Source organism: Hipposideros armiger, unplaced genomic scaffold (assembly GCF_001890085.2).
Source record: "Hipposideros armiger isolate ML-2016 unplaced genomic scaffold, ASM189008v1 scaffold_1, whole genome shotgun sequence".
In the NCBI taxonomy this organism is placed as follows: Eukaryota; Metazoa; Chordata; class Mammalia; order Chiroptera; family Hipposideridae; genus Hipposideros; species Hipposideros armiger.
In genome coordinates, this window is record NW_017731351.1 from 2,172,580 (window position 1) to 2,188,329 (window position 15,750).

Consider the following 15,750-nt stretch of genomic DNA (forward strand, 5'->3'; position numbering starts at 1 on the left):
AAAAAATTGAACGATTTGGTTGAGTTTTGGAGATTTTACAACAAGTTGAAGATGGAAGACCAAACTGTGCATTTTTGCCATATTTTACTGTTTAACTTCCATAAAGGGAAAAATGTGCGTCAAACTTGTGAAAAGTTGCATAAAGTTTATGGTGACAGTGCTCTACAAGAACGTCAGTGCCAACAATGGTTCACGAAATTCCGTGCTGGTGATTTTTTTTTTTAAGCTGAGCCATCCTGCTACCTATTGGCAGCTTAGCGGCAGCTCAGCTCGGGCTGGGCATCGAACCACTGTTCTCAGAGCTCAAACTCTTGAGCGAGCTCTTAACCAACTGAGCCACTCGGTCGGCCCCGTGCTGGTGATTTTGATCTCAATGACGGTCTTCAGTCAGGGAGGCCCACCAAGGTTGACAACGACAAAATAAAGGCATTGATTGAGTCAAACCCACATTACACATCAGGAGACATTGCAGAAACATTGAACATCCATCATTCAAGTGTTCACGACCACCTGAAGAAGCTGGGATACATAAGCAAGCTCGATATTTGGGTTCCACATAAACTCAAAGAAGTTCATTTGATGGCATGTACTGCAATATGCTCATTAAACATGAGGAAAATGATCCTATTTTGAAGCGACTGATAACTGGTGATGAGAAGTGGATTGTTTACAACAAGGTGGTGTGCAAATGGTCCCAACATGATGATTCGCCTTGGTCCCAACATGATGATTCGCCTCAATCGACATCGAAAGCAGACATTCATCAGAGGAAGGCTATGCTCTCAGTGTGGTGGGATTTTAAAGGTGTCATGTTTTTCAAGCTCCTACCAAAGAACCAAACAATCATTTCAAATGTGTACTGTTGGCAATTGGACAGTTTGAACGAATCCATCATCCAGAAACATCCAGAGCTTGTTAATTGTAAAGGAGTTGTGTTCCATCGTGACAATGCGAGACCACACACAAGTTTGATCACCCGTCAAAAATTATTGGAGCTTGGATGGGATGTGTTGCCACATCCACCATACTCACCTGGCCTTGCGCCGTCAGACTCCACTTGTTTCACTCTCTTCAAAACTCCTTGCGTGGCATAATGTTCAATTCAGATGAGGCTGTAAATCAGCACCTTGTTCAGTTTTTCGCAAATAAAGACAGGTCCTTCTATGAACGAGGAATTATGAAACTCACTGAAAGATGGCAAAAGGTTATTGAACAAAACAGGCAATATATCATTGATTGATCTTTGTTTTTTATATAAATAAATGACCTTTGGAAAACATAGACAAAATATGTCATGTCTTTTCCAACAACCCAATAGAATAATAGCACATCGTTTGGGATATAATCTGAATTTCAATAAGCTACATATTTAGAGTATATATAATATTTATAATGTGATTCTTTTATTTGAAAATGTTTTTTACAATTTCCCCTCAAATTTTGACCTTTCTGATTGTTGGATAACCATACAATGGAAGGGTTTCTTAAATAGATGCCATGTGCATCTCAAACTAAGCCCACCAGGTGGTGATGACCTCTCTTTTTTAGAGATTGAATACACTCATTGTGGCTCAGATACCAATCCCTGGATCAATTCAATTGTGACAAGGTTAGCAGGGTTGACTTAGTGCAAATGGAAGAAAGTATAATACGTAATATGAAAACAACCCAGCCCATTGAAACTGATTTCCTCAGAATGGGGCTGTGGGTATGGCAGACACTCTCTAACTTTCTTGTCTCTTCATGCATGGACAGCAAGAGATTCTATGTGTACTTTGAAGGCTAGCATATAGTAGGCCCTCAGTGTTTGATGAATAAATAAGTGTCAGGGCTTACTGGACAAGATGATTAGCTCTAGCATTCCAATCTATTTATAAATTAATGATTTGATATGTAGCTTTACTAAAAGAACACATAATGCTTATATCTTCTAAAAATAAAGTTCTTCCACTGCATTTGAAATTATTTATACTTTAACTTCCAAAGTTAATCCTCTAATATATAAACTTATAAAGTGATTCTTTATAATCAGACTCAAATTTCAAAAACAAGCATTTAGTTAAATTGCAGTTTCTGTTAAGTGTTTTCCTAGTCTTTACTGTATGATTTTTAGCCTGTGGTCATTTAAGTTTGAGCCAACCATAGTAATGTCTTTTAATCTTTCTAGCTGTCAATAGCAACAGATAGCTCTCTTTTGCATAAATGGCATTTTGCTTTTATTTTTAGGATTAGTGAGTTTAAAGTTTCTGCTGATTTCATTCTTTTGGAATTGCTATAATGACATATTATGTAGTTTTGATTGTTATAAAATGGAATAGCTAGTTATCTTGAAATTAAAATGTTTTAAATTTTTAATTTCTTTATAATCTATCTTATTCATATTATCTCTTTAATCAGCTATTTTGCTAAAGGGTTTAACTTCATTTTTCCATTTGGCATTCTCCATCTAAGAGTGATTACTAAATTAATGACGAGAGAAGCTGAAAGCCCAGGGGTCTATGATAAAAATAGGTGCTACATTTAGAGAGAAAAAACGATGCTAATAGCTACTTCTAAGAATAGTTGCTCACATAGATATTATTGATTAGACTAGTTCTTATAATTTACTTCATTGATTCAGTAAAAAAATAGTATATCTTGAAAGCAAGAAAAGTATCACTATGAATCTCTATATGAAAGATTTTCTTCCAGAAAAAGTAAATAATGGGGAAATTTGATGATACGAGAAATACAGCTGAGATTTCATTTCCTTCCAACTGCTAAATATTTTGAAACATTTTACACTAAAAAATCTTTACTGTGACTGTAATGATCCACCTTTAATCCTCACTAATGAATATATATTCTACCTAATTACATAAGAGTAATAAATACTTTTCAAGATACACTGCCATCTTTGCAACTTTTAAAGATTAATTTTTTAAAAAATGACAAAATGGGGGTAATTGCTACAATAAAATCCAAACCTCTTAGTTAGCATGGCATTCAAGACCCACCACCTGTCTTTTCAATTTTATCTTCCTGGCCATTACTCCGTGTATGGTGAGCTCTCAATTATCCGGTAGTGAATTCATTTATTTTGGTTTAATTGTGATTCAGGCCCAGCAGGGACCTGGGAAAGGTTCACCTTTGCAGCCAGCTCTGTAGGTAGAATTGGCTGTAACTGATTTCCTAGCCAAGCTGCCTTGAGCTTCAGTGGAAGGAAGGGAGAGAAAGGCTTGGAGCACTGCCTTTCCACCCTTCCCTTGCCAGGGCCACTCCAGGCTTGGCTCCTGTCCTTTAGCCGAGGGTCCCCAATCAAGACTAATGGACGTATCATGAGTTGTTGCAGTTTTAACTATGATGTTACATGGCCTCCTTCCTGCTCTTCACTTTCTCATTCACTCTTACTGAGAGCTGACTACCATGCTTGTCTAATCTAGTATTTTTTGCTTCTTTGCCATTACTTATATTTCTTTCTACTTGAAATGCCCTTCCTTTCCTGTTGAAATCCTATAGGCCCTTTATCTTCTCAGAGAAAATTAATCATACCTTCATCTCATTCCCTTTACAGTATATATTTTATTCTTCTTGGAATTTTAGTGATTTTCTTTTTTACTTTATTTCCTACCAAAGTATGTTAGTGACCACGTTGGTTTACCATAGCAGCCTTCTATAGCTTAGCAGGTTCAGACAATTAGTGAAAGTGGTGAATGAGAAACTGAATAAATTACTGCTAAAAAAGATCTCTATGGGCCGGCCGAGTGGCTTGGTGGTTAAGAGTTGGCTTGGGAGCGTGAGCTCTGAGCAGCAGGGCCGCCAGTTCTGATCCCACATGGGCCAGTGACGCTGCACCCTGTAGAGCTAAGATGGTGAACAACAGCTTGACCTGGAGCTGGGCTGCCGTGAGTCGCCCGCAATGCTGCAATGGGGCTGCAGTGGGCTGCCATAAGCTACCGTGAGTGGCTGGCAGCCACCGTGAGCGGCCGTCCAATGACTGGCGACTGATGTGCCTCATCTGGGAATAGCACAATGATCATAATACCAACATGGGCCACTGAAGTGACGTCCTCCACAACTAGACTGAAGAACAAAAGGACAGCAACTTGTCTGTTCCCCTTCCCCGATTCCCCGACACTGTTCCCCTCCCCCCAATTCCCCAATAAAACCTTTTTTTAAAAAAAGGTCTCTACGGAATTTTTTTTTTCTTTTTGCCATTAACATTTTACTCATTGAAATATAAGTGCTAAACTAAGGTCAATTAATTAAAATATACATTCATTGTATAGGGATAATCTGATATTTGTTATAAAGACATAATAAGGAATATCTTTTATCTGTTTTCTATAAACACCTATAACTCATAGGAATTGCATTTATAAATATTTCCCAATGTGTTATATAAAATACTTTTATTTATATTCTATTCAAAATGAATGTTTTCTTATGTTCTGTTTATCATTAAAATACCATATTTAATATTGCTTGTTAGAAGTAATAATTATTTCTTATCTATAGATTAGTGTGATAGCATATGATTGCTTGCATATGAATGGGCGACTTAATAGAGAAAATGTATGGCTACAATCATATTTTATTCTTTTAGAAACAAATGAGTGAGATGAAACTACAACTTGAAAATGTCATCAAGGAAAATGAAAGGTAGATCAGTTAACTATTTATTTTATTATTGTCAGATAAATTTTATTGTTATTTGATATTTTATTCATAGAGTATACTGGTTATCAGTGTGGATTCTGGAGCCTGATTTCTTGTTTGACTCCTGGCTTCATTACTTACTAGCTGTGTGACCTTGAACAAGTTACTTACCCTCTTTGTGTAGTAGTTTTCTCATCTATAAATTGAAGATCATAACTTATTTCAGAGAGCTGACTGTAAAGGATAAAGTGCTTAAACAGGGTACATAATAAGCTCTTTATAAATGTTAGCAATTGTAATAGTATAGTGAATAATATGTATTTTATGAAATATACTGATAAAACAAAAACCTGTCAAGCAACCATCCAGCTTAAGAGCTAATACATTGCCGATACTAGTGAATCTATCCAAGTATTTCTTCCCTGCCCCATCCCTCTTTCCCTCTGCAAGAAGTTAACACTGTCTTAAGTTTTGTTATTTGTCATTTTCTTGCTTTTCAAAGTTTTTTTATAGGTATACGTATTTGTGACAATATATTATTTTGTTTTAGCTTTAGTATTTATTGTAAACAATATTTTTAATATAATTATATGATTTTTTTCAAGTTTTTCTGATGTTATAAAACTTTTTTTCTCACTTGTATCATTTTAAAATAAAACAATCAGTCTTTTAGTTGTACCTTTCTGTGCTTTTTAAAAAAATTGTTTTGACACATGAAATATCTGTTGAGTTTAATGTTAATTTATAAGTTGAATTTAAGGTTTTCAGAATTATAGTCAAGCTTATGTGCTGAAAAATAAAACCTTTAATAGTCTTGATTTCATAACTAGCAACAATTTTATTTTTCTGTTTAGTAAGAGGCCAAATGAGTTTGTGAAACAATGAAGAAAATAAATACTTCTACAAGATTTAATATCCCATTTCTATTTAATGGACTAGATGAAACCATCACATTTAAAAAATTTTTTCTGAATGTCTTGTTTTATCAGTTAATGACGTATATAAAATATTTGGATTTTATCTTTTTGAAAATTTAAAATCTCCCTAGGACAAACTGAATTATATTTTAATTAATTATGGTCAATTTAATGCATTAGAAATTGTTAGATAATATTTTTAATCTTATAGCCCAGTATTTAATGGTGATTTAAAATTACTAATTTTTGAAGCCTACTTAAAAATTATTTTTATATAAAGAATGATTTTTGACCCAAATGTTTATTTAATTAATCCTGCAACATTAATTACTGTTACTAAAATGGACTTAGATGATTACTGTGTTAACTGTTTGTTCCAAAGGTTGCACAGTGAATTAAAAGATGGTGTTGAAAAGCAACTGGAGGCCCTTCCCTTTAGTACAGAGTTGGGAAATGATATATATACAGATGATGAAACAGTCAGGAATCTTCAAGAACAATTAAAACTAGCCAATCAAGTAAGTGACATATACATATATATTTGTTTAAATTATATTCTGAATAATAGAAAGGTTTTCAAAATCTGTGTTAATCATTATTTATGAATTATAATAACAGAAGAACAAAATTGTTAATGCTTCATGATTTTCTACAATTTATAAAAATAGTTAACAGGTAACAAAACTTGTCATAAGTACCCCGTTTTTTATTAATATAGTGGTCAAATTGTAATTCAATCATAATGCTTTCTGACATGATTTTTTAATCTTATAAAATATTTTAACATCAAAGGAAATTTTTAAAGAGAAAAATCATCAGTTATCCACTTCCCTAAATTTACATTTTTTATTTTTCTGTGTTTTATTTCAATTTTCAAAGATTATGGAATTACATTTTTCTAAAATAATACTTCTAAAATTACACCCTTCCTCCTTCTGTCCTCTTGAAATATTTGGAAGCCATGCTGTATATATCCTGTTTTCAACACTGTAATTTTTTGTGATTATACATGATGTTATTTTATTCTAACTTACTGTTTTATAGTCTAGGTATCTCATATGTTGCATGGATTTGAATCACCGTTCTACTTTCTATCAGTTTTCTCATTTATAAATGGGAATTCAAAATTCTGCATATTCTGATTTTATAGTTATCTATGAAAAGTCTTTTTTTTTTTATCCCTTGGAAATTTGGTTTTAGAATTGTTTATTTAACACAATTTTTTTTTTAAGCTCGAAATAGAAGGAGTTTGAAAAGTAATAGAAGAAAAAAATAAGGAAACCAAGTTCTTTGCCCTGTTCTAGAGTAATATTATCAGGGAAGATTTATAATGTTTGTATAGAACAAATATATAGTAATTTAAAAACACAAACAAACAAAAATAACCCTGTCTCTGAAAAGCATCTCTCTATATACTTTTGCTGCTATAATTTCCAGTGCTAAATTGTATTAAAACTTGAAAAGTGCTTATTCTTTTTTAAACCATAGTTTTTTACAATACATTTTAAAACCATCGTGTCATTCCTTATCCTTTTCTCATCTGATCTACCCCCTGTCTTTTCCTTTCCATCTACATCTAGCTTGGTCTCATATCTCTGAAGATGGTCCCACTTTTTTGCTACAGTTTGGATCGGTTACTTCATAGAAGTTTTGATGAGGTCCAAATTTGAGCAGTCAAAAAGGAAAAAGCAGACTGGCCACTAATAAATTTTCCCACAAATGTTTCTTACGGACTCTACCATCAACTTGCTGAGACATCCCAGGCCATTGGCCTGAACCTCATTTCTCCTTCTCTAAAAAGAGAATAATGTTATGTGCTAGCTTAGCGTTTCTCAACCTCGTTGGTTTCAGGACCCCTACTCAGGATGCTTAAAAATTATTGAGGACCCCAAATAAATATCTATCAGTATTTATTATGTTACAAATTAAAACAGACATTTTAAAAAACAAATGGGAGCATAAGAATGCATTCCAGTAGCCATCAGAGCAATGCCAGCATCACACATCACATGTAAACTTTGGAAACTCCACTGTACACTCATAAGAAGATGAGAATCAAAAAGGCAGAAGACATATTCATGTTGTTATGAACATAATTTTGACTTCAAGGATCCCCATACCACACTTTGAGTATAAAAAAATAGTATAATACAAACAGTACACTATATGATTCCCATTTTTGTTAAAGGAAAAAAATACAAAATTCTCCCTCAAAATTACATTTATAAACATCAATGTATCCAACATTTATAAAGATGACTATATTCAGATATTAGCGATATTTACCATCAGTTGGTAGAATTGTAGGTAATTCTTATTTTCACCTCTATTTTTCTGTATTTTCCTGATTTTCTAAAATAAACGTATTACTTTTGCAATCACAGAACAAATCTTGTACTTTACTAGGGGTGATTTTCTTTATTAGTATTTTGAAGGCTTACACTTTGTTGAGGAATGAGGAGAGTGGTTTAAATCTATATCTCTGATTTAAGGATTTTAATTTTAGTTATGAAATGTGAATAAAAAGAAAGTTTCAAAGAAAGCAATTTTCATTTTTAGGTTTATTCTCTAAATTATCTTTAATATAATTTCATATTGAAAATATTACAGTTATGCCATCTTGACACAAATTCTATTTTTATTTTGTGACATTATATATAAGAATGCATTTTGTAAAATAATATGATTCATTTGTACTGTGCAATAGCCTGCTAATAATTTAATGAGTCCTCAAATGTCTTTGTTTCATAGGAAAAAAATCAGGCTGTAGAACTCTGGCAGACTGTCTCTCAAGAGTTGGACAGACTTCAGAAACTTTACCAGGAATATATGACTGAGGCCCAGATTCACGTAGCTGAAAGTCAAAAACAAAAGGTAATCATGAGTTTCATGATTTTCTTGTATATCAATAAGAAATAAATCTTACCCTGGAGAAACTCAGTTTTGACGAGGAATGCCTAAATCTCCTCTGTGTTATTTCTGTTAACCATAAATTGGTCTTTAATTGTTAGACATCGCTTGACAGATAAGATAATTAAAGTAATTCTTAGTGTACATTGGATTTATTGGGTTTTATCATGTGATTAGCAGTGAAAGCTGTATTAGTACTTAGTATTAAGAAGCAGCTATAATATTATTATGTGTAAAGCTTTTATATTCTCGATTTTCTACCTGGCTTAAAAAAGGACAAAGCTGTCGCTAGATCATGGCCAGTGAAGCAGCCTGCTCAAATATAATGACAATACTACGTAAATGAAAATGTTAACACCTTTAAATGCAACCTTTTACTAAAATAGATGTCAAGTTTGTCTAACAAAAATTAACTAGAATAAAATTTTACAATAGGAAGGGATCTTACTGGGTGTTAAGGACGTCTTTCTATCTAAAGCAAGAATCATTTCATATTCTTCCATAGTGAGCATCTGGTTTTGCTTTATACTTCTGTTGACAAGAACTCACTATCTCACAGGACCATCCATTCCATTGGAGAATCTTCCTCCTTTATCCTTTTATTGGTTCTTTTTCTGCTAGATACATTGCAAACTATGGAATAATCACAATTCTGATTATTTTTCTGTGGCTTTTGAGAAGGCAGCTGTTTAAATATGAGTACGTTGGTTATCATGCTTCTCTTCAGCTTTCCCTTATCGACGTTTCAAGTTTCAGTTTGTGACCAATCACATTATTTTCAGGATAATTGGGAATTTCTATCTAAAGAAACCATAATAATAATACATACATGATGCTTTGCAGTTTGCAAAGTAATTTTTGTCTACATGTCCTGGTTTGAAAATAGCCCAAGTGATCTGATCCATATAATACCTTTACTTCTGAAATCTGGAAACTATTTCTAATATGAGTAAGTTCTTTAAGGTTGCTTCCTCATTTAGGTCAGTCAACTATGCCATTAGGTTTTGGGGTTTTTTTTCCACCTGAATAAGATTATTTTTGTGTTGTAGCTTTGCAGTTCGTTTTTTTGTTTGTTTGTTTTTTTGTACAAGACTTTGCAAGTAACACTTTGTCCTTATTTCTCCAGTTATCTATCAATCTTTAATTCTGAAACCTGATACGTTAACTGCGCCTCCCAACTATGTGTCCCCTACCCATGTAACATTTGTTAGGATCATAACAGATAATCAAACAATTTAAACCTTGTGGGACATTCAAGCTGTGAGAATTTTAAAAGATGAGGAGCAGGACAATAACTCCTATGCCATCATGATTTGTATTGTAGGTTTTGAATAGGTATGAATGTGGTTTTCCAATACTAGACAAGGTTTCTCTAGCATGTCTATTTACTAATGGATTGATTTCCAGATGATGATTTCACATAAAGCAAAAATAACTACGTTAGTTTCCATATTGCCATCTTATTTAATTTTGTAATCATTTAAATATTTTTTTCACTTCTTCAACTACTAATTCATACAAAATAAAAGAAATAGAACTCATTTCATCTAACTTAGACTTAATGATTTTAGACTTGCTTTTACTTTAATTTTAGATAGGAGTTACAAACCAAATGCTATTTATGTACTCTCCTACCTTTCTACTGTAGGATCAGCTGACCAATTTTCAACAACTGACTAAGCAACTTCACGTTGCTAATGAGAACATAGAAACGGTAAGTGAAAATATCCATTTAGTGTACTTGTTTATATAAACTAGAAATTGTCACCATAAATATTTATTTATGCTAATGTAAATCAATAGCAACAACAAAAATTGCTGCATGAAATTAAAATAGGTAAGCAGTAGTCTTTTCCCTTTATCTGTCTTTTTCTTGCACATTTGATAACACAGGGTGGTTCACAGTACTTTCTGGAGATTGAAAGCTAACATCCATCTGAAATATATCCTAATCTGAAAATACTGTTAGGGTTCTTGATAGGATCTCTTGAGAGTAATCTAGACTGTGACCTCCTCAAGAGTAGGACTCATGCTGTCTTCTTAGTATTTTATCTGGCACACTGCTAGGTATGTGATGAGCAGTGAAACTGTTAACTCAGTGAACAGCCCAGGTCCTTGAAAATAATAGGACACTAAGAAGCATTCATTAGTTGACTGAACACCAGGACTAGCGGGTACACCTACATTTCCCTGTGATTTTTTCCTAAAACAAATATGATTGGCCCTTACAATTCTGCTCTTTCCCTTTTTTTCCTCTCATTTCCCTTTTCTTTCATTTCTTTCAGCTTTTTTTCTTTCTCCTTTGCTTTCCTTTCCTTTTTCTTCTTGGAATTTTATTTTACCTCGTTGTTGAGTAGTAGGATTATGACATCCCAGGTAATTACTCTCGTTCTTTTCTTTATTTTACTTAGTCACTCTGCTAATTCTTGTTAGTACCTAATGAAAGTGTCTTTGTTTAAGTGAGGAGTTGTGTCATCAAAAGTAAGTTGTCCCAATTTTTATTGTTTTTTAAAATTTCTCCTTTAACCATGTAAAACATTATTAAATCTGTTTCTTCCTATTTTATTTATGTTAACATTTGAAATATCCAAGCACTTACAATTTTTTATCATATGCTCCTTAGAGTTTTAAAATTGTATTAAAGTGCTCCAGCACAAAATGACTGATTTTTACAATTAAGAAATCTTATTTCAACATGAAATTAATAGTTTAATATCATCATCATTCCTTCTTTCTTTCAGTATACCCCTAGGATTGTGGGGATTATATAATCCTTTGGCATATTACACTGTAGAACTCCTATTTTATTGTAAACAACCCAAATCATTGTGGTGAAGGTCATGGGAAAAGAATATTTGAGCATTCACAGGAAATGCAATACATTTTTCTAAGGTACAGACTTCATAGTTTCAGCCAAAACTAATAATAATAAACTATGGATACAATAAAAGTGATGAAGGAATGACAAGATGGACAAAAGAGATTTGTGTTAGTAAGTACAAATAAAAAGACTATACTTATGGTTAAAATAAAGTAAAATGGTTAAGAGAAATTTGACAGTGTAAGAGTTTTTTCTTAAAAGTGTACATATTGAGTACCAAACAAGACAGCTAAGCATAAAGGGAGGTAGCTAAGTGATGGTAATGGTCTCGAAGAGCCTTCTGAGCATAGTCACAGGGCAAGTTTCAGTTACAATCAGCTTGAAGAAAAGTGCCCTTTAAAATATCAAGCAGTTACAAAATAGTCACAGGGATGTAAAGTACAGCACAGGGAATATAGTCAGTAATATGGTAATAACTATGTACGGTGCCAGGTGGGGACTTGACTAGTCAGGGGGATCACTTCATAAACTACATAAATCTCTAACCATTATGCTGTACACCTGAAACTAATATAAAAAATAACATTGAATGTCAACTGTAATTGAAAAATAAAATAATAAAAACATAAAACTCAAGCAGTTTCCATTTAAATGTTTTCTTGATTACATGAATAAGCTCATTAAATGAATAGGTTCCTCTATAAACCGTGAGTATAAAAGAAGTAAATAAAATGTCTTTCATGAGCAGTGCACATTAGTGATATGTAGCAGGGAAAATGCCCTGACCTGTATGGTACATAAAAGTACAAGTTTAGTCAGAAAAACAAATAAATAAAAATATAGATACAATGAGAGTTCACATTTCCATGAGATTCTCTTTACAGAAATCATATTCTTTTTTGAGATTTGCTCATTTCAATAAAATTACTCAAAACTATTTGTTAATTGCATACTAAGTTCCTTGCACTATTGTAGGTTCTCTCGTTGTGCAAGAGAAAGTGCATCTATCCATGAAGCCCTGGTCTACCTGATAAAACAGGAATGACTGTGGAGTATCAGTGGATAAGGTGCTAAAATAGATGATGGTTGGCGGGGATGCTTACTTGGACCTTTATGAATCTCCGGATTCTATGAACCTTCCAAGTTTGTATCTCATCACAAATACAGAGCAAAAAGGCCGTATTCACACGCTGTTTTCAGCTCCCACCAGCACTGCTGCCAAGTGAAGTGTGTTAGTTCCCAACACTAGCTCCCTAAAATACATGATTCCAATTTAAACTTCCACTAATTATTCACCATGATTTGTCTTTAAGGTGCTCCCAAATAGTAACAAACACACGCGTTAATTATACTTGTGCCAAGACAGTATATATATAATAAAACATTAACGATGCCTTGTGGACATTATAGAGGAATTCAGAGACATGGATCAGTTTGGGATGAAGTCACTGAGATAGCTTCACAGGAGAATTTGAAATTATATTAAAGGTCATCTATAGCCCCAAATGATAGAAACATCCTTCTATTAAATGCTTTTCAGTTAGGTGATCATCTAGCCTCTGCTTTGAATATCCCCTGTAAGAGAGATTATCACTGCCCCTAACAGCCTTTTTCTTTGAATTCGGATTATTGGAAAACTAAAAATCGCTCATCAGATTTCCTTACGCTGATTTACAGTCTTATCTTTTGGCGTAATATAGAACAAGCTCACTTGTTCAAGTCAGCCCTTCAGTTATTTGCATATAACCATTATGTCTTTCCTAATTCATGCCCAATATTACACCCAGTTTTTATTGGGGTTTTTTTCTTTTTTAACTTTCCTGGTGTGGTATAATTTACCTACTTACTATGATATCCTCCTCTCTTCGCATGTGATAGTTTGTCTCTTAAATGGTGGTCTGTGAATTGAATACTCAAGTGCTAGTCTGCAGTAGTCTACTTCCCAAGATAAAGATAATGATGCAGTCTGAAGGCTTTCTTTCATCTCATAAAGACATTCATTCATTTATTCCTCAAAGGTGTAAGTACTGAAATGTACCAAATTATGTGCCAGACACTGGGAGTTCCGGAAGAAGCTGATTCTCAAAGAGAGACTCATATTGTAGCCAGGAACACATAAACTTTAAATATAGTGTTTAAGTATAATACATATAAAGTTTTATCAAAATGCAAAAAGGAAACAATTAATTCTGCCTTAGAGTGTGGGAGGGATGCGTGCTGGTAGCATGAGGACATCCCAGGCAGAGGGAAATACAACAGTGTATTAAAAATAGTGTTTTGTACACCTGAAACTAATAAAAAAAATATATGAAGTCAATGAAATTGGATAGAGGCTGAGAGAAGCACAATGAAAATTGTCTCCAGGACTTTGGTTGGAGAGGTATATGTGTGATCTGAGATGAGAAGAGACTAAAACCAAGACCATGAGTTAGGAGGTAATTATAATCTACGTGACTTTCCATACAAAGCATATAGAGAAAGATATTTTCACCATCATGGTAAAACCAGCACTTATGGAAGAAAAGCAATTCCCTTAGGAAAAAATTTTGTACACTTGGAAAACTGCTTCATGTCTTACTTTAGTTTCCTTCACAAGCAGACCATGAGGAAAGGGTCCAAAGCATGTTGTTGATTTAGGATATAATACCAGGGAGCACCAGTAGAGGACAGGGGAAGGGAAGGGAAGGCAAACAGTGAAGGGTTTTTAACAGTCAAGCAAATTACCACTGTGGATAACTGAAAACTAAACCCGTTGATGAACTCTGGAGCCACTGTAGAACCCACGGCTCAGAATGTGCCAGCCTCCTAGTTCCCACCTAGAACACTCAGGGGACTTGAGAGGTTGGGGTATTGACACACACGTTCCCTTCAGTCATTGTTATCAGGCTCTTCCAGAGCAGACGGGATGTGAACTCTACAGCACCTGTAGCCTTTGCACAGACAGGTGAGCAAAGGAGCCTAGGTGGCCAGGGAAGGCTTAAGACACAGAAATGCAGGTGCTCGTACTGGGGTGAGGTGGGTGTCCACTGAAGTAGTAACAAGAGGACAGATGGCTAGGGTTACGTTGTACCCTCAAAAAATCTAATCATTATCATGTCTTCATTTTATTTTTTCTTCTTAAATGCCCTATAGATAATCTTTAGAGATGTAGTTTTAAATGTTCTAACAACGAATGTTTTTTTTTTTCTTGTGGCAGACTAACCAACACTTTCTGAAAACAGTAACTGAGCAAACAGTGGAAATCGAGCAACTCCGAAAACAACTTAGGTATTTTCAAAACTGAATTTTGTTATTTTAGTATTATTTTTCTTCAGGGGAACTGATGATGCCATACTTTTTCCCATGGATGTTTTTTTCCCTCTCTTTTAAGCTTCTGTCAATAGCTTTCTGTATGTGTGATCTGTTGGAATGGGAAGAGCCTGAAATCAAAACTATTCGTCAGGAGGCAACTGTAATATATATGTGAAGGGATATTTTATGATGGTGAAACCAGTGCTTATGGAAGAAAATCAATCCCCGTACAAAAAATTGTCTATACATGCGGTTCTTTGGATTCCCTCATAAGGAGACCATGAGAATAGCGTTCCAAAGCATGTAATTTATTTAAAGATAATATCAGGGAGCACCAGTAGGGGAGTGGGGAAGTGAGCCAGGGAAGAGGAAGAGGAAGAGAGGAGTTTTTAGTATCAGGCAACTTAATACTGTACATATATAGTGGTCCAGTGATTTAATAATCATTGCATTAGTAAACTTCACAGGAAACGGTACAAATGACCAAAATTCTTTTCGCTTTTTGTTCCTCGCAGTCATAATACTTAAAATTAGGGAATGTAGTCATATAAGGCTTTGTTCATGACGCAGGCATTTAGAAACCTCCTCAAATCATGATGTAGATAGAAAAGAGACAAGAACCTATGACTGAGCTCTGAGAAGTCAGGGAAAAGAGGAAGAATCACCAAAAGAGGCTGAGAAGAGACCAGGAGAATACAGGGAGTGTGGTGTTTTGAAAGCCTAGTGAAGGAAGTAGATCAAGGAGGAAGGAGTGATTGCTGAGTCAAGTGCTTATGGTATTCATAGATACAGTAGGATGAGCTCTGAGAACTGACCCCGGAATTTAGCAACACAGAGTTCGTATTCGTGTCCCAGCTTCCATGACAAATTGCCATCAACTTGGTGGCTTAAAACAACAGAAATTTATTCTCTCATAGTTCTGGAGGCCAGAAATGTGAAATCAGGAAGTATGTAGGACCAACCTCCCTTTGGAGGCCCTGGGGAGGAATCTTGCCCCTGCAGTTGCTGGTGGCCTTAGGGAGTCCTTGGCTCATGGCAGCACAACTCCACTGCCTTCCTACCTTCACCGTCACACGGCCTTGTTCTCTGTGTCCCTTTGTGTGTTCTCTCCTCAGGACACAAGTCATAGGATTTAAAGCCCATCCTAATCAAGATGATTCATCTTGAGACCCT

General features: G+C 34.4%; 1 protein-coding gene across 4 annotated transcripts in view; it reads left to right on the plus strand.

Annotated features, from left to right (window-relative positions):
- Positions 1-15,750, plus strand: part of SCLT1 (sodium channel and clathrin linker 1) — a 101,823-nt gene that overhangs the window by 13,860 nt on the left and 72,213 nt on the right. For all 4 annotated transcript variants that reach the window (XR_002126342.1, XM_019663462.1, XM_019663584.1 and 1 more), the window contains 5 exons: positions 4,586-4,641; positions 5,938-6,073; positions 8,307-8,429; positions 10,114-10,179; positions 14,483-14,553. Coding sequence is in view for 3 of the 4 variants with exons in the window: in XM_019663462.1 (XP_019519007.1) it covers positions 4,586-4,641; positions 5,938-6,073; positions 8,307-8,429; positions 10,114-10,179; positions 14,483-14,553 (452 nt within the window). In the remaining variant the exon portion in view is untranslated. The remainder of the gene's footprint in view (positions 1-4,585; positions 4,642-5,937; positions 6,074-8,306; positions 8,430-10,113; positions 10,180-14,482; positions 14,554-15,750) is intronic.